The sequence below is a fragment of the Martes martes genome (genome assembly GCF_963455335.1).
Source record: "Martes martes genome assembly, chromosome: 15".
NCBI classification, from domain to species: Eukaryota; Metazoa; Chordata; class Mammalia; order Carnivora; family Mustelidae; genus Martes; species Martes martes.
In genome coordinates this window covers 33,175,865-33,194,538 of record NC_137903.1, presented here as the reverse complement: position 1 = coordinate 33,194,538, position 18,674 = coordinate 33,175,865, and the positions used below count along the sequence as shown (strand labels likewise).

Genomic DNA, 18,674 nt, shown 5'->3' with positions numbered 1-18,674 from the left:
ACCTTGAGCCCAGCATTATATTTCTGGCAAAAGCACTAAATTATAAATTGTAGAAGGCATCTTTGTTAATTTCAAGACTTCATTTATTAATAACTATCTGAGTTAAAACTGGTCCCTTAATAACTAATCTGTCTTCCACTCAGATTATTTCTTTTAGTCTCTGCAAAGGACGTAGATAAAGATACTGACCTGACCTTCATGTTTTCCCTCTTGGACCAGCCATGGATATTTGCTGCTTGAAGATATATTGATATTCATCCATAGAGGATGGTGAATACTGGAAAATGTCTGAAAATGACCCACACCACGCAGCTGAACTCTAGTGACAGCAGTAGGAAGCATTTAACAACCAAAGTGCTTAACTCTCAAAAATAAAGAGGAACATTACCCAGAAATAAGTGAGCGGATCCCCCTAAGATACTGATGACAACACAATTTCATTTCCTTCCTAGAGAGAAAGGAGAGTAAATAAAGGTACCACATGGTTGTTTCATTTTATCAAGAGGAACTAAAATACAATCTGAGTATGTCAGAGAAAAGAGGTCATTTAAATAGTTTAACAGAAGATTTCTTTCTTAAAAAGTCCTTCTGCTTGTTAACCATTTTCCCAACTTTTACATAAATCTTTGCATTAAATTTCTTCAAACAAAACTCTAAGTCTAATTGCATTTAATTTCCTCAAACAAAACTCTAACATTGGTATCAGATGAGGGAACTAGTTGAGAAAGACTGAGTATACCTCCCCAAACATTTCTCATCAGTAGCCATGTCAGATTCTGAGCCCAAATCTGATTCAGATACCAAGTTCTTTTCATTAGGACTTCTAGGGAATGTCATGAAAAAGATGAGACCACTAGTTGGCCTGTGAGCTGGACTTGGGCACTTAAGGGCTCCTGACTCCTCCCTTGCCCTTGGAATGTGGGTTCCACTCTCTCTTTCTCACTCCCCCAGCCTGCTTCAAGGACATATCTTCGAGACAGTGATGTGGTATTGAGAACACCTGCACGGTATATGTGACTGAGCCCAGCTTAGGCCTCTTTATAGATGGGCAGGTACAGGCATCCATTTGTCTTCTCACCGCCCAAGACAAGCCTCACAGGTAAGTTTCCTTTGCCTATTACACTGGCCACCTACCAACCTGGAGTGGCCCGCCTCTCTCTCTTCTGTCTCTCCCTGCCCTCCAAATAGAGGGGTTGACTTCAAATTACAGCTGGGACGCTCCCAGGAGTGTTGCAAACCAACAATGCCAAGTGAATGCCCATTTAATGAGATGGGCCTACAAACATTTCTTATGCAGGGCCCTGAACTCGTTATTTAGGACAGCGTGCCTGGAACCTTCTACTTCTCCTGTGGTAGAAAAGGCCCCAGACCAACTCCTCCAACAGGAGACAAAAGTCCCTTTCTTCCCCATGTTGTATAGATGTCAATCCCTCCCAAACTTGACTGACAGATATAATGCATCATAATAAAAATCATAGCATTTTGATGAAAACTGATAAACCGATTCTAAAATTCATATGGAATATAAAAGATGCAAAGCCATCTCCAAATTGGAGAAGATGGATGGAGGGGGGATAAGAGGAGAGGAACAAAACCAAAGGACTTACATAGCCACACGTCCGGACTATTACAAATCTCCAGTACAGAAGACATTGCGGCATTTGTGTGAGATAACCAAACAGACTCAAGGCTGAGAACTGAGAGTCATGTAACAAGCCCCAAACATACATCATAAATTGGTTTATGGCAAACTGACACGCTACAGACCAATGAGGGAAAGGAAGCTCCTTTTAGTGAAAGGTGCCATATAGTTGGCTATCTGCATAGAAGAAAATAAATCTTGGTTCTCTGCTTCACACCATGACAATTTTGGGTGTCACGGATATCACTGTGAACGTAAAACCATGAGTGTCCTCAAAGAAAAGTTGGGCAAATATATTTGTGACCTTGGGTCACAAATAGATAGATTTCTTCTCTTTTTTTTTCCTCTTTATTTATTTATATATTTTTGGCACAACAGGTTTATTCCCTAAAAGCTATGTAGGCAATAAACAAAGCCAGTATTTACTCTGATCTTAACTTCTGCCAAGTATTATCCATTCCAAAATTGTTTCATGAAGATTTGGTCTCTAAACGTTGTAAATTCCATAATCCTCCTCCTCACCAGAGTCTCTTTTCTTCTGTTGAATTTAACTCTTGTTTTTCCAGCATTTCTACAAAGTTCTGATCCCTGCCCACATTGTTGCCTGTCTCTTGCCGTCTGTATAAGGTTATTCTCTCTTGGTTTCCTTTGTGGGGGCTTTGCAAGTGCCAAGTGGCTGGACTGGCTGGCTCAGCACTTGGTTTGCTTCTGATTCTGCCGCCTCACCAGGACTGAAAAAAGAAAGGGCTGGGCTTCATGGAAGTCAGTGGCATAGTTTCCTCTTATTACCATGTTTTGATAAGTTTCTAAAGTCATAATCCGGTAGAATGTTTTCAAATACAAGCAGACATTAAGGAGGAGAATCTCTGTACTACGAAATCCCATTTTACGTGGTAAGGATGATCTCTGGGGAAAAAAAATATTTTTCGGTATTGGGGACACTGATAATTCCAGTGGCCCTTCCTTCCAGGCCATCCCACTCCATCCCTAACATATTACTCTCCCTTTCTTTACAATAGAATCATTATTTGAGCATTTTATCTGTAAAATTAATGTTTAGTGTTTGGCTCCTGCCCTGGGCCTTGATGGCAGCACAATTTCATTTCCTTCCTGGAGAGAAAGGAAAGTAAATAAACACGCCACATGGTTGCTTCGTTTTATCAAGAGGAACTAAAATAAAATCTGAGTTTGTGTCTATTCCCTGCTGTACCCTCAGCCCCTGGCACAGAGCAGACCCTCAAAAAATGTTGATTACTGGGGTCAGAACAACTAAATTCTAGAAAACGATTTGGCTATAACAGTAGTTCAAGCAGGCTAGACTGAGACCCAAGGGACTAAGCATTCAGCTTTGGATGCCTACCTGAGTTAGGCCAGCCTCAGGGATGAGCCCACACATTGCCTGGGATGTGCCCTATGCCTGACCATGTGGGGGCCCCACTCAGTGGGCTTGGCCACAGGAGCCTCCAAGCGATGGAGAGAGAGGCCAAGGCCAGCAAGGGATAAAGAGAGGAACCAAGGCCCCAGGCCAGATTTCTTAAACAGGAAACAAACAGACAAAAACCTCAAAACAAAACATGAAACAAACAAACAAAAAACAAACAAAAAAACCCCCCTGCAAAAACAAATTAAAAAACCACTAATTGAAATGAAAGAGATTTCCCTTAAAAACCCAAACCATGAATCAAATGAAGAAACTTGATAAATTGTACTCCCTTAAAATGAAGAATTTATGTTTACCATAGACACCTTATGAAAGTAAAAAAAAAAAAAAAAAAAAAAAAGGCAAACTACTGAGCAAGAAAAAGGGGTTTACAATACATAACTCACAAAGGATGTTTTTTCCAGATTATGTCAAAAACTCTTACAACTAATTACAACTAGCTAGACCATCCAATAGGAAAAGACTTAAACTAGCATGGCACTTTAAAAAAAATATCCAGAGTGGATTAGGGTGGGAGGAATGGGGTGGCTGGGTGCTGGACACTGATGAGAGTATGTGCTATGATGAGTACTGTGAATTGTGTAAGACTGATGATTCACAGACCTATACCCCCAAAACAAATAATACATCATATGTTAATTAAAAATATAAATAAATAAATAAATATCCAAATGGTCAACAAATTTATGAAAAGTTATTTAACCTCATTAATCATGAGGGTAGTGCAAGTTAAAAGCATGATGTGAGGGGCACCTGGGTGGCTCAGTTGGCTAAGTGTCTGCCTTCAGCTCAGGTCATGATCCTGAGGTCCTGGGATCGAGCCCCACATCAGGCTCCCTGCTCTGTGGGGAGTCTACATCTCCCTCTTTCTTTGCCTTTCCCCCTGTGCCAGGGTCCGGCCTCACCAGGTCCAGGGGTCCCCAAAAGATGGACGGTGTCATGAGAGGAATGAGAGAGCCGCTCAACAGTTTGACTTTAGCAATCAGGCATCTCCCGTTTATTTGATAAGTACGCTTCTTATGTAGGCAGTGTCTAGGGTTACATCAGTGAAGGTTTTTTACAGTGACTAATGGAATAAAAGGGAACAAACCCAGATTAGTAATGAGTAGTTATATATAGAGGAAGGGTAGCGCTAATCATTGTTCTTAACCTTTAGTAGTACAGTAGGAAAAATTTATATATAAGGCACACTACATTCCGATGTGGCCATAAAACAGGCAAGGACTTTGTGGTCTGATTACAAGATATGAGTAGGTCCTTGGAGTCCTGAGAAGGCAGGAACATGATGTTTTTCTTTGAAGTTATCTAGTCTTTGTTGCGTGGAGTCCAGAGATAACTGATGATTTTTCCAGGCTTGTTCATGTGGAGTCATTGCCCTGCAGTTTTTATGCCCCCAAGTCTCTAGCCCAGGAGAGTGGGTCAGGAGTATCTAGTCTAAGGGAGAGATATCAGTTCAGCAGAGATGGCAGGAGCTGTGCAAACCAGGCAATAACCCTGAGAGGCTTGGCTATCTATCAGAGCCTCAGCGGCCCCCAACACCCCTGCTCATGCTCTTTCTCTCTCTCAAATAAATAAATAAAATTTTTAAAAAATTATTTTATAAAGCATGATGTGATACCACTGCATACCCAACAGAATTTCTCAAATAAATAAATCATAGCAAGTATTGTAAAGAACTTGAATGTTCTGCACAGGTAAGATGGGAGGATATCCTCCAGCACAACCACAGTGGAAAACTGCTGAACAGACTCATATATCCCTCTTATGATCCAGCAGTTCTATTCTTAGGTTTTTGTTCATCAAAACGAGATGTGCTCAGGGGCATCTGGCTGTCTCAGTCTGTAGAGCATGCAACTCTTGATCCCAGGGTTGTGAATTCAAGTCCCACGTTGGGTGTAGAGATTACTTAACAATAAAATCATTAAAAAAAATAGACATGCTTAGCAAAAGACATGTGCAAAAATGTTCATAGCCAAAAACAAATCGAAAATAACACAATGTTCTTTAACAGTAGAGTGGGTAAGTGAATTGTGGTAGATTCCTACAACGGTGGAATACTTAGAAATTAAAATGAATGAATGTCAACTGTAGACAACGTGGACAAATTGCACAAATATTATGGTTAGCAAAAAAAAATTAAAAGACATGGAAGTAAGTTTGCATAATGTATAATTCCATTTCTATAAAGTCAAATAACTTAAAACCAATCCATGTTGTTAAAAGTGAGGATAGTGGAATTCTTCACAGGGGGAGAGCGGTAGTTTAGTAACTAACTGGGAGGGGACAGCCAAGGGCTTTTGCAAATTTGACAATGTTCTTTCCCCACGCACCCCATCTAGTTTCTAGTTACAGAAGTATGCTTACTTTAAGAATTTGATGACTTTTGTGCCCTCTTCTGTAGAGAAAAGGTAGGAGGTTTTAGATATGTTGGAATGTGGAGTAAAGTCATCCAGGCAAAGATAACAGTATAAACACATTTTGAATTTCCTGACCTACGTTCTTTCGAGGCACAAAAAACAAACAAACAAACAAACAAACAAACAAAAACCCAAGGAAGTTCATTGCAGGCATTTGCATACCTTTTTACATCATTTTTATTTTTGAAACATATGAGTGCATTAATCTACTCATAAAAATTGAAAAGAATAGTATTCTTCTGGGTTGCCTTATACTTACCCCTCTGAACGCTTGAATTCTGTAGTTGAACCAGAAAGAAAATCTGCCTTTCACTTCCAGTTTCCCATTGATTATGTCTCCTGGATTTCTGGATTTCTCTAGGAGGCAAATTAAAATGATGACTAGTGATTAAAATTACTTATAAAATATAACATGAGAAGGGAAATCTGGTGGAGAGTTTGAATGACTACTTCTAGATGAATCCAGAGATTTTTTTTTCAATGCTTATTTCTTATCCTGACTTCATGAATTTTACTATGAGGAAAAATAAATGCAAACATTTATCCCAATTGTCTCATACATTTTAAGATGAGAGAAAAAAAAGTGCTTAGATTTCTTTGTGCAGTTAGATCGCTGTGATAATTAAGGGTGTGATACATGGACCAGTTATTCATACCAATGTAAGTTCTCAAAAATGTATGCCCTTGCTCACAGGGAAACAAGAAAAGGGGAAATATATTCAATATCCTTACAGTTAGGAAAATATCTCAGTGTGAATTCCTAACTGCCTTCTTCTAAAGAGTATAGCTGATCATGATTTTGAAGACTATTTTGATCAAAGATTTTCTTTGGAATTGAAGGATTCATTAAGTTCCTAAGAGAACATCCCCAAATGCCACACAAGTACAAGTGAGAAAAATAAATGTTGATCCTGACACAAAAAACACTATGGTCCTACGAGCCTCTGGCATTACAAGCAATCAACTTGGATGGATTCTACTAAAGCCAGGATGGCTGGCAGGGCCGTTCCGGATTTGAAGTCTGTCTCATACACCTTGTTTATTGCAGAAGCAAAACGGTAAATCAGGTGGAGGACCACAATCGCTTGGACACTAAAATGACAACGCGCATCAAGTTGTAGAGCTTGGGACACAGTGATAGCAATGCTTCAGCGTAAGGTTTTTAGAACAGAGACAGACCATGATTTTCCTCTTTCATCAAAACTCTTTTATTCCACTGTTCAATGAACCCAGTGAGGAATCTTGATAATGCATGTTTGTTGATTGATGACAATAACAACAATAATGACAAAAAGGCAGAAAAATTGTATCTGCTCTTTCCTGTTTATGTGATCATTAGGAATCCTGGTAATCAGTGAATGGGTTATCTATAAACTTATTATACCCGCAGGCACCATACACAGTCACACAGAAGGCTTCTCAGAATGGGGGCACCTGAGAAGGTTATCAGTCTCCTTCTGTCTGGCTTCCTCTTTCTCTGCCTTTCCTTCTGTATCTTCATTCCCCTGTGTCACAGGACACATGCAAGTAGTTGTTAAAGAAGTTGTTGCAAGAAGTGTTAAACAGGGATGGTAAAGCAAATCAGAGTTATAGGAAAATGTTGAACCAGTCACGTTCAAACAAGCTAGTAATTAAGGAACTTCAGGTTCAAAGGGCCAAATAGTCTGCGTTCCTGAGAAATCTCCATCAGTTTCTCATTCTGGTGAGTATTTTCACATTGTATTTTGTAGCCACAAACTAAGTGGATGTACATTTTTGAGTGTGGATTTATCTTACAGCTCTGAATGAGGGGACTGTAAGGAAACATGTTGTATTTCTGTATTTTTTAAAAAATCCGCCCATGAGAAAGGAGCCAGGTGTTGGTTTCCATTTGCGGGAACATTCTCATGGGGGTACCGGAAGGCTGAGTCTGTCCATTTCATTTCTTGTTCTTTAACAGGTTCTGTGGTGCCACCATCATCCTGTTCTGGTTCAGGAAGTTCATTCAGTGATATTGCAACAGCCTCATTTGGCAGCTTGTCTTCTCACCAAGCACTGTCAATCAAATCCAAGATTCTTCCCATTCTCCAAGCCTCACTCTCCATTCTCCTGCAGCTTTGATCTTACCATTTCCCCACCGGACTCAGCGCTGCACCCACTTCTGCCTTTAACATTATATATTTTAATAAAACCAAATGAGGTCCTTTCTCAGAACTATGTTTCTTTTCTCAACCAATAAAAATACATAATCATCATATTTTCCATTTTTTTCCTTGACTGAAAGTAAACAAAATTATATCTCAGTCTAAGTTTTAATACATTGGCTGCTACTCTCTGGCATTTTCCCTCCCATAGGTCTAACTCTGAGCAATCCTTGAGTGGTTCTGAGTTTGCATTTTTAGTTTAGCAACTGTAGGTTGTCATGCTGTGCCTGTTATTACTACATGGCCTTCTAGCTCCAAATTCACCATTTATTACAGCTCTGAGGTAGTGGAATCAAGAGGAATTTAAGCATTTCTCCTTTACAGTAAGCATGATGTTAAGCTTTCTCGACAGAGGGGGCTAGAGGGACACTGTAGGAAGAAAGAACTCTCTCTACCTCTTCACACTCCTGAGAGGTAGGATGGCCCAGTGATGATAAGGTTATCCAGTGGCGCTCTGCCCCAGTCACGTGCCCATAATGCACGGGCCCATGACAGCCTTGCAGCCCTTAAGTGGTTTGGCCATCCCCTTCCTGTGGTTCTCCTGACAGGGGCGCTCTTTCAGGCCTCTTACCATACCAGCACTCCATCTGCATGCCTGTACACTGGTCACCAGCTGCCACTTGCCCATATCCCAGCTCTGCCTTGCAGGATGGCTAGCGGGCTCCCTATTGCTCAGCACACCTGTGCCCCTGGCCACCATCTGCAATTTGCATCACAGACACCCAGTGCCCTGGTGCCCCTTTACCAGCTGCAGGTCTATGTGTGCTGTCAGCAGCCCCAGCAGCTCACTCCCCCTCTGTCTGAATTTTGGAGGGTTGGTTTCTGCAGACCAGCTCCACTGCACACCACTTGCGAACTTCTCTGGCATCTAGTGGGTTGCAAGTAGAACATTGGGAAGGGGTACTCTTTTGAAGTTGATTCTTCCTTAAGTGCCCTCCCACCGCCCTAGTACCACATAAGGTTTTTTTCATATATATATATATATATATATATATATATATATATATATCCTATAGTTAACCTTTTATCAAAGTTTAATAATTCTTTATTTTAAAAAGTCATTGTGTAGTTTCTAGCTCCTGATTGGATCCATTGATACATGCATATTTTGGCGTACCTTAAAAATAAATATAATTAAAAATTTACAATAGTAAAGCTTCTATGAGGTGTTGAGCTACATAACATCTAAAGTTTCAAGTAAAAAAATTACATTTTAGAAATAAAACTTTCAAAAGTACATCAATCCACTTAAAGTACTTAAATTTTTAAAAGATTCTTAATAAAGAGAGTTCATCATATTTTTTTTAGATTTGCAAATGGGTTCATTATCAGTGTGACAGGACTGGGAAGCGTAGCTCCTGGATTCAAAGGAATTTTAGCAAAAAATGCATCCCCTTTTTTAGCTCTCATTATTGCAAAATGGTAAGATGATCATTACAGTCTCTAGTTAAGTTTTTTTGTGGTAGAGCCTCTAGCTTACCAATTTCTTTCTCCCCGTGGTTATTGAAAGCAGGATAGAAATAAATCAGTTAATTTAATTTATGTTCCTGTAGTCAGAAAATATGTGGCAGCAGGGGTTTTGTAGCTGACTTTTCTGAGGCTAAATTAAATTCCAGCACCAAATTAACATTTCACATAACTTCATACAGTTTTCACTCCTGGTGGAATTATTCAGCACCACTGTGGGCAAACCTCTGAGGGAAGACAAATCAGTCATAATGGAAGGTAAAAATTTCACCTAAAACAAGGAGACAAATGCAAATGATCTACCTTTAGGGTTGGGGTAATTATCTCAGGAAAGAATCAGTCTCTGGTGTTCATGGGGCACAAGTAATGGGGTTGTGGAAATAGGCTTCAAAAAGAGGGAGAAATGAGAATTCACAGAGAACGTAGAAGGAATAGTCTCCTCATCTGACATGGTAGAAATTCAAGTTGTAAATAAGCGAGCAGAAGACCAGAGGATCTTTCTCTAGAGAAACTAGACAGCAACAAAGAGGACCCTGATTCCCACCCCATGCTTGTCAGGAGACAGGACTCCTAAAACCTTAGTGACTCCAATCAAGTCGAACTTGATTTTTCTTTCATGAAAGAAGAGGCATAAGAGCATTTAGGATGGTCAGCAGCTCTGCCCAGTACCAGGGACAAGGTCCCTTCCTGCTTATTGTTATCTACATCCCTTGGGGCGCTGTCCTCCTCAACATGGCGGAGGTTGCTCACCAGCACCCTGTCAGCATTTCAATCCTGAGGAAACAAGAAGCAGAGAGCAAGCAGGAAAGTGACTGGGAAGTTATACCCATTAGGAGGTCACTCCAAGGGAGGCTCTAACTGAGGAGCTATGTGCCTGCTGATATTTAAAATGGTAGAAGTGATAGAGGGGGGTTAATATAGGTGGGAAAACAATTAACAGTTGCTGTTATAACCACAGTTTAAATCCCTAACTGTACCATCACACTGCTAGTAAGCCACTGTCAGCAAACTTTATTCATATATATAGAACCTTAGAGAATTTGGGCTTCGCTCTGAAAAAAAGAACAACTGACTGTGATGATCATTAAGTTGCAAAAGAACACTTTTGTATTACAAATAGCTCCATGGAGAAAAGAATGAATCTAGGTAGAAAGAATTGCGTACATTTTTTTTTTTTTGAAAAGAGAAAAAAATAAAAATCTTTCGGAAAGCATCATAAAATGGTCTTAAAAGAAATCTAAAAATTCAACAAAAGGGTTGGAATGTAAAACCGGAGAAATTTTCCAGAAAATGTGTGTACGGTTGAAGGTAGGAATGAAGACAAAATGCATAACAAAGGGACATAATCAACAAGGAGATATGATATCAGGTTAATTTGATTTCCGTGAAGAAACATTGTTAAAGAAATTACATAAGAAAATTTCTCAGAACAGAAGAACGTGAGTTTATAGACTGAAAGGGCTTATGAAGGGGCACCTGGGTGGCTCAGTGGGTTAAAGTCTCTGCCTTTGGCTCAGGTCATGATCCCAGCATCCTGGGATCAAGCCCTGAGTCCAGTCCGGCTCTCTGCTCGACAGGGAGCCTGCTTCCCCTGCCCCCCCTCCCCGCCTGCCTCTCTGCCTACTTGTGATCTCAGTCTGTCAAATAAATAAATAAAATCTTAAAATTAAAAAAAGGCCTCATGAAGAACTGAAGAAATACATGAAAAAGTAAAAGATAGGAAAGTGCAGTGACATATTTAGAACACCATGGGTAACGAGTATATCCTAAAACTTTCCAGAATAGGGGGAAAAATCAGAAGTTTGGATGACCTCTTACTTCTCAGTACTGGTACTGGAATTAATAAGACAATCGAGAAATTCTTTTAAAATGAGAGAAAATTATTACCAGTTTTTCATACCCAGCTGAATTCTCAGTCGAATGTGAAAATAAAGACAGTTTCAAATATGTCAGGACTCAAATTTTTACTTGTTATGTATCTTTTCTTGGGTAGCTCCTAAAGAATGGGCTTCAAACCAAGGGAGAGGAAAGCATGGACCCAAGAACCAGAGAAAGTAACAAAAGCGAGCCTGCAGAAGACAGAACATCCCCTGTGGGATGCAGCGTGTAGCAGACACTGTCAGATGTCCTGTCCATATCACTCGGACTGTAACACCTCAGCACAGTCTGGACAGCTTCCAGGTTCTGCCACCCTTTGCCCAGACCTTTTCCAGAACCATGTAAAGCTACTCTGATTTTTACCTGTAAGGATAAAAGGAAGATAATCAATACCTTTCAGAAGCAGATCTTAATTAACGACTGATGGACACTAGTGTATCAATACCCCAACTCCCTCACCTTAGGGCGATTACTTTCTCTGAGTGAGGTTCAACATCTTTACCAGTTTCCCTGGGATTAGGCTCTGGTCATCCTGATTGCCTGGATCACATTCCCCTTACTGTTGCCTTCCCTTCACTACCTCACTGCAGTACTCATCTCCTGGTGTTTCCTGCCATTCCTAAACAAACCTTTTAACTTTAGTTCTCGTTTCAGGCTGTGCTTCTGGTAGAACCCAAACTAAAACCAAGTGAGAGAATGAACTTTGGGAGAATGATCCATGGGGACAAAAAAGCGAGCTGATAAGGTTCTGTTGTCCCTGAACATTCAGACAATATTGGTGGACCAAAAAATCTCTTGGAGCACTTAGGTGGAATTGGAAATAGAAACAAGGTTAACTAAGCAGGCAAACAACATCACTAAAAAGAACACCACCAACACCAGAGTAATATAAGGCAGTTATAAGGAAAAGAAATATGCTCACAGAACACCACTTGGTCCAGTGCAGTGATCATTCCATGCAAACATTATATTACTGATTTAACTAAAGTTGGGCAATAACCATATTGGAAAAAAGAATGAAAAAAAAAGATGATTGAATCTTTGGCTATAATCAATAGATTAATGGATAATTTATTTAAAAAGTGGAAAAAATACAATTTCTAAAAACATGGTGATAAAGACCAGGGGAAAAAAATGTTTTAAGAAGTAACTGTGGTTCTCTGGGACTAGGGAAAAGGAATTGTGTCGGTCTGGTTAGTACATGATTTTGTTAAATGTATATATATTTAAAATTAATTTTAAAGATAAGTGGAGTTGATAGGTCAAGAAACAGCTGCACTTCTAATTTGGTTTATAATTTATAGAATTATACACAAAAATCAAGATTTTAAAGATAAAACTTAAATATAAAATGTGAAGAGAAATTGGAAAAAAATGTCTTGGAGTTATTTATGCCCACCTTTACTGTTTCAATATTTGTTCGCATATATATCCATTTATTTTAGATCATTTTAAAGGGATTTAAATAAAAGAATATATTAAAAAAGAAGAAATAATTCATATCTGTATGATAATAAGTCTCTGCCCTGCTCTGATGTGCTCAGGGAAAATGTTAAGGAAGGAACCATGAAGGATTGACATTTAAAAGCTTCCACCATGTCTTCTGTACAGATAAAGAATGAAGCCTGAGGTAGATAATTCTTCATCTGAACACATTAGTAATATGAAAATAGAAGCATACTTAGTTAGCAATTCAATTATAATCCACTAATAACATGATGTAGAAGGTGACTTTTCAGATAGCACAGATACTAATTTCCCTTATGAAACTGGGAAAAACTGGGGCACCTGGTTGACTCAGTAATTAAGCATCTGCCTTCGGCTCAGGTCATGATCCCAGGGTTCTGGGATTGAGCTCCACATTGGGCTCCCTGCTCTGCAAGAAGCCTGCTTCTCCCTCTCCCACTCCCCCTGCTTGTGCTCCTTCTCTTGCTGTCTCACTCTGTCAAATAAATAAATAAATAAATATTTTTTAAAAAAAGAAATGGGGAAAAATTTTTCTTTCCCAGCCCACGCCAATATCGAAACGAAGCCGTTTGTATTGGTAAAACATTATTAAACACAGATACAAAAATATATACCAAGGATTTGAATGTATATAATGCACTTAAAGCATCAACTACCTAATTATATAAGATTCAGTGGACTCGGTAGTGAGGATAATTGCATGCAGTATGCGGGGATACCCTACAGAACCAGATACGAATTCGGTTTTATTGTATGTCTGAGAACATGTACTACAGTAAATAAGTAAAATCAAATCATGTGATGTAAATAATAATGAACTAGAAAATGAATTCAAACAATTTTAACAGAATATAAGCAAGCAAAGTCATGTTTGTAAAATTATTACTTAATGAAGGAAAATTTTCCTGAGTCAGTTTGGTGGCAAAGGAGAGGGATAGAGGCAGAGACACCTTTGCTGGTGAAGAAAGGAGAGCCCGTGTCTGAAAGAGGAATTGTCGAATATTCATCCACTTTTCACCCCAGGGAAACGGTCAGCATCACCTCGTCCAGTCCCGCTGATGTCAGACGAACCGAGGCAGAGGCCCGGCGGCGAAACCGGGAGGTGAACTGTTTGGGTTTTCTCTGCCTGCGGTTATAAAGCTCCTGGGAACACCAAACCACGCTGACAGCTCAATTTCTTTGAAATGATCCATCTGCTCCTGTCTCAGAAGGCAAGGCAGTTGTCTTTCCATGTGTTTTAAATTTCATTTTAGATTTTTGGTATAAAATATCCAGGCTCCCTTCCTTCCTCTACTCAAACCCCCTAAGGAGCAACACATCGAGCAAGTTCTTCTGTCATAAAATCTTCTGATAAAGTCTTTTTCAGCCATGTCAGCTCATGAGCATGGCTAACAACAGCTTCCACTTTCGTAGATCATATTTTTGGTGCATCCTGTGGAAATAATAGTTATAATACACAGATATTTAAATGGCGCCAATAGATCATGTGGCAATTCTATCTGCAGAGTGTCTGGGGGACCCCTGGGGCTCATGCCACATCCTCACACCCCAAACCAAAGCGAGGAACCCATGTTTGCGATAGTAGCTTATGGACTTCTTGGTGGTTTATACCTGTTTTGTAGGCAGGGTAGGCAAATATTCGATATGCGAGAATTCAGATAACAAGTGCAACCTCAATGGCAGAAAAAGAAATGAACAGCTCACGCTAAAAATAAAAAAAAAAAATTCTGTTTGGGATGACAAAAGCAAATATTATAGGGGTCTGATAAAGAGAAATGAGAGTTTTGAGTAGAGAGAGAAAAGAGAGAGAGATACAGGCCAGAACAGATGTCCGAAGAGAGCCACAGAGAAAAGGGAAGTGTGGCCCAGGCCAGCTGTGTTCTGCCCCTGACCCTACATAGGAGGCTACTGCGGGGCCCCCCATAGTGCCCTCCTCTACCAGCCTCTCTGCACCTGACCTTGAACCCCGCCTCCAGAGCATGTCCAGTGGGCGCACAGGGTTGGCCACCAAAAGCTGCTGGGGCCAGTCTTCGCCCATCAGAGAAGAGAATTGGTGGAAAGATGCCCCAGGTCCTCACCCCTGGAAAGACTACTCAGGATTGTGTCCGCCACACTCTCGGAGCACAATCAGCGTCCCTGAGCCTCCGTCACCAACCACAGTAATCACCCCAGTCAAGCTCCTTCCTTCAGCGGTCCTCCCTTTCTCATCGGGTCATCTCACTATCCACTCGCTAAACACTGCTTTCCGGTACCATCCTCCAAGGAAACCAGTGACCCACAAATCCTCATCGAAGGGGAAATCACAATTAAAACCTACAGATTTCCTAGAAGCAAGAGCAGGCACATGGGTTTTAGGACCGTCGGCATACACCCTCTGTGTTGGGTCGGATTCCCTAAGTTTCTGTTGCCTCTAAAGTTCAGTGAACGCCTCTGAGCCCCCAGGGCCTGTGCAGAGTATATTTGGGGAAATAAGAACAAAAGAGGCCCGTGCTCCCCCACAGAGGCCTGTGAACAAAGAGAGAAGAGACAAGCAAAAGGGCTGGGACACCAATGAGAGATTTCAGAGGAGGCAACCCTTGGACGACGTGGCACGTAGAAGGAACCGCAGTGTCCAGGGTACCCCAAAATGTACGGGTGATGGATGGGGATTTCTCCTCATGTGTGGGACACCTGCTCAGGCCATTTCACTTTTCTTGCTAAGGACAAGGGAGGACTTGGGGACACACAGGCGGCCGCCATGTGGGCCTCGTGCATCAGTCTGTCAGAGTTTGTTTTCTCAAGATGGAAGAAGGAGGTCCAGACACAAACACGAATCCCTTTCCTGTCAGGCAGAAGTCGAGACATAGCATTAGTGAGGCAGGGGGCGAGGGCACGGGGGTTCGTAAAGGGCAGGACTCCCTTCAAATGGGGAGAATGGACTAGGAACCTGGGGTGTGTTGACATTGAATCTAAATACTGAGGAGCCGAGGGATTAGCACGTGTGCAAGTGTGCAGTGAGGCAACCCGGGAAATGAGCCCACATCCATGTCCAAGACCCTTACACTCAGGAAATGTATTAACTTTCTGGAATGGGTGTGTTTAGGGACCTCATTAAGGACAGAGTCCTAATGACCACAAAGGCAAAATCGTTTCTGATACATAATTTCTTTACTTGAAAAAAAGTGTGCACTTTGTGTCCAGAAAAGGAAAACCATCAGCTACAAGATCATCAATAATTCTACAGTCACAAAGCACTAAATGTGAACAAATTATCCTTTCTAGACATTTACTACCATAAATGATGGTGCAAAGGGGATAGTAGAGCTGGTGACCTGAAGGGATCTGTATTGTATTGAAGACGGCACATTTTTCTCCCTCTTTTGGGGGAAATTACAGTGTTGTCTCCATAGTATATTTCTTTGCCTTGTCTCTCTGTAGTTCCAGTAGTTCAATCTCCAAAGACAACTTATACAGCTCCATGGCCATTTTCACATCCGCTGGGTTGCGGAGACACTGCATGATCTTTTTGCCTTTGCGGACATGTTCACAGCCTTCAGGGATCACCTGAAAGAGAAGTAGAGGATGGGTGTGGTTGAACGGCTTCTCTCCAAATCAAGAAGGAGCAGGGTTGAGGAGGGACTCTTGGCAATGACAGGACTATAGCTCAGAGCCAAGCCCAGAACTGCATGGTGAGCAGGAAAACCAGAAAACATCTTGGGTCCCAACATGGTCCTTCCCAGAGGGATAGGGATCTGCTCTGAGACAGCTTTGTAAGGGGCTTCTGTGAGGACAGAGATGTCCAGATGTTTCTGAGACCATCCAGAAATGGAACACAGGATATTATATAGTCTAGAAAAAGTCCCAGGTCCCTGAGACCCTCTTCTCCCTAAGGGGCTTGGTTTTTCCTTCTCCTCCAGTGAGAGAGGAAAGCTTGTCACTCCTACCCAACCACAGTGTTCAAGAAAGAAGAAAGTTCCTCTGAAGGACTCAGAACTGACTCCTGACAAGTCAGATCTCACCACTGCGGGTTGGGACAGTGTTTGGGGGGAGGCCCCAATTTTAGGATTGGCTAACACAGGAGCTTTTCTTGAATCATGTCACTTACCCACTCGCACTTGGGCAACTCAGGGTACCAGGTTCTGCTTTCTGAGCATGTGACACTTTGGGGACCAACCAATTCATAGCCAGAGTCACACTGGATGGTGACATTTGAAGATTGAAGATATTGATACTTATCCACAGACAGCTTTGCATGGGCTATTTCTGGTTTTGGACACAGAGCTACAATGGAAACACAGTTTTAAGCAATATGTAAATCTAAGGAAAAAGACATGACAACAGGCTAGGATTTTAAGAATTAACTATCATGGGTGCTGCTAATTGTTTTATCTTTGGTTTCGGTAACAGTAATATTTGTTAGCATTTTGGCTGAGCATTGGCCACACTGATATATCAGACTCAGGCTGAACATTTTATGTGATTCAGCTCTATGAGGTAAGGACTGTTATCACTCCCATTTTTCTGGGAGAAAGTTGAGATACAGACAGGTTAAGAAACTTGCCCAAGGTCTTCATACTTTTCAAGAACATGATAGTATATTAAAAAAGGCATGTGACCCCAGGTCTTCAGCTATCAAAGCAAGTATCCCTCACCTCTCGATCCCAGCAAGACATGAGCTATGAAATGTTCCCTCCTGCCAATTGGCCTCTGTGTGTAATAGAGACTATGGTGGCCAATCATCCCCGGAGTTGCTGATGGCAACGTGCTATTAACCTGTGTGCCTGTAAAAGTCAGGCCTGACCTTGACTTGTCCTGTCCCCACAACATAGTAGGAGCCCATGGGGCCTTGCACGAGGCTGTGATGGAGGTCTTTGCCACTTCGTGATGTTTGCAATTAGCCCATGAGAGCCCACATTCATGCTAGAGCAAGCTTGCATGAAAATTTTGCCACAGGCCGTAGATGAAATGGGCCATGTGCAGAATTTTTCTGGAGGTATACAGGAAAGTGGGCATAGGGGCTGAATTTTGTGACTGGGAGAAAGAGGAAGGGAGGTTGATGTTTATGTATTCCCTTTGTACCGTTTGTGTCCCGAACACAGTCATGATTTCAAATAAATCAAATCAGATCAAATGCTTCCATGCTATTGTGACACTTCCACCCACCTGACTGAAAAGGGAGCTGGAGTTACCTTTACACTGAGGGGCTTCAGGGGTCCAGCGTGAAAAACGGCAAGAGAGTTTGTCCTCTCCAACCAGAGTGTATCCTTTGTCACATCTATATATCACTTCATTTTCTATGAATACATGCAATCCTCTCGTTTTTTCGTAATATCCGTGGGCAACCTCAGGAGGGAAATCACAGTCTTGACGGTGAGAGATAAAAGTGAGAAAGCATGAGCTTGTCAAATGTAAAAAATAATTCATTCCATAATTTGTGTGTTTTGTAGGAGGCTCCATTCTGTCCTGTCATCTTCTCTGCCCAGGGGAACACTTAGCCCAACCCAAGACCTGGGCTGCCCTCCTGTAAGCCTCAGGCTGAGGAACCATCCTGGCCCCATCATTAGACCACTTGGTGGTCATCCCAATATCTTCAAAAGGATAATGGGAGTGGTTAAAATTAATACTTTGTTCAACCCCGTTGTTGAGTTCTTGGCCTTAGGAGTAAGACCTGTCATATCCAAGAAGTCAAGTAGAAGCCATTGATCTTGCTCATCTCCATCCCTCTTCAAGTGAAGACAGCATGTTACAAAATATATCATATACCAAGGTGTCAGGGGAGATGGGGGAATGGGTGCCACTCTTAAAGAACTGAAGCTGCCTCCCCATTCTATTACCATTTACTTCCCCAGTCTGTCTACAAGAGAAGTTAGGTTTCTGGGGAATTATAGTCGACTACTGAAAACTCAACAACATTTTGGTTCTCGTTTCAGATGTGATATCTTTGCTAGAGTAGATTTTTGTATCTTTGGGGAAATGAGGACCACTGGTTTAGCAGATGCCATCTTTCCATCCCTATCCAAAAAGAGGGTCAGAGACAGGTTGCATACACACAGAAGGATCAAATCATGTATTTGGAGTTTCAGCCGTGAGGTATGATAACTCCCTTGCCCCTGTCATCATAGAGTCTGATGATACTATATTATCTGAACATCCACATTGATCCAGAATATCAATGGCATTATGTTAATTATACTGAATGA

General features: G+C 41.3%; 1 protein-coding gene and 1 pseudogene across 4 annotated transcripts in view; both read right to left on the bottom strand.

Moving 5' to 3' along the window:
- Nucleotides 1–7,169: 7,169 nt before the first annotated feature.
- LOC308355993 (anaphase-promoting complex subunit 13-like) lies at nt 7,170–7,674 on the bottom strand (annotated as a pseudogene). Its single transcript has one exon. The product of its transcript is annotated as an anaphase-promoting complex subunit 13-like (transcript).
- A 7,946-nt stretch (nt 7,675–15,620) lies between these two features.
- The window catches only part of C4BPA (complement component 4 binding protein alpha), a 30,350-nt gene continuing 27,296 nt past the window's right edge, over nt 15,621–18,674 (bottom strand). For all 3 annotated transcript variants that reach the window (XM_080824575.1, XM_080824577.1, XM_080824576.1), the window contains 3 exons: nt 17,664–17,837; nt 16,580–16,755; nt 15,621–16,038 (listed from right to left, as the gene is read on the bottom strand). In XM_080824575.1, coding sequence (XP_080680701.1) covers nt 15,865–16,038; nt 16,580–16,755; nt 17,664–17,837 — 524 coding nt within the window. In that variant the 3' untranslated portion in view covers nt 15,621–15,864. The remainder of the gene's footprint in view (nt 16,039–16,579; nt 16,756–17,663; nt 17,838–18,674) is intronic.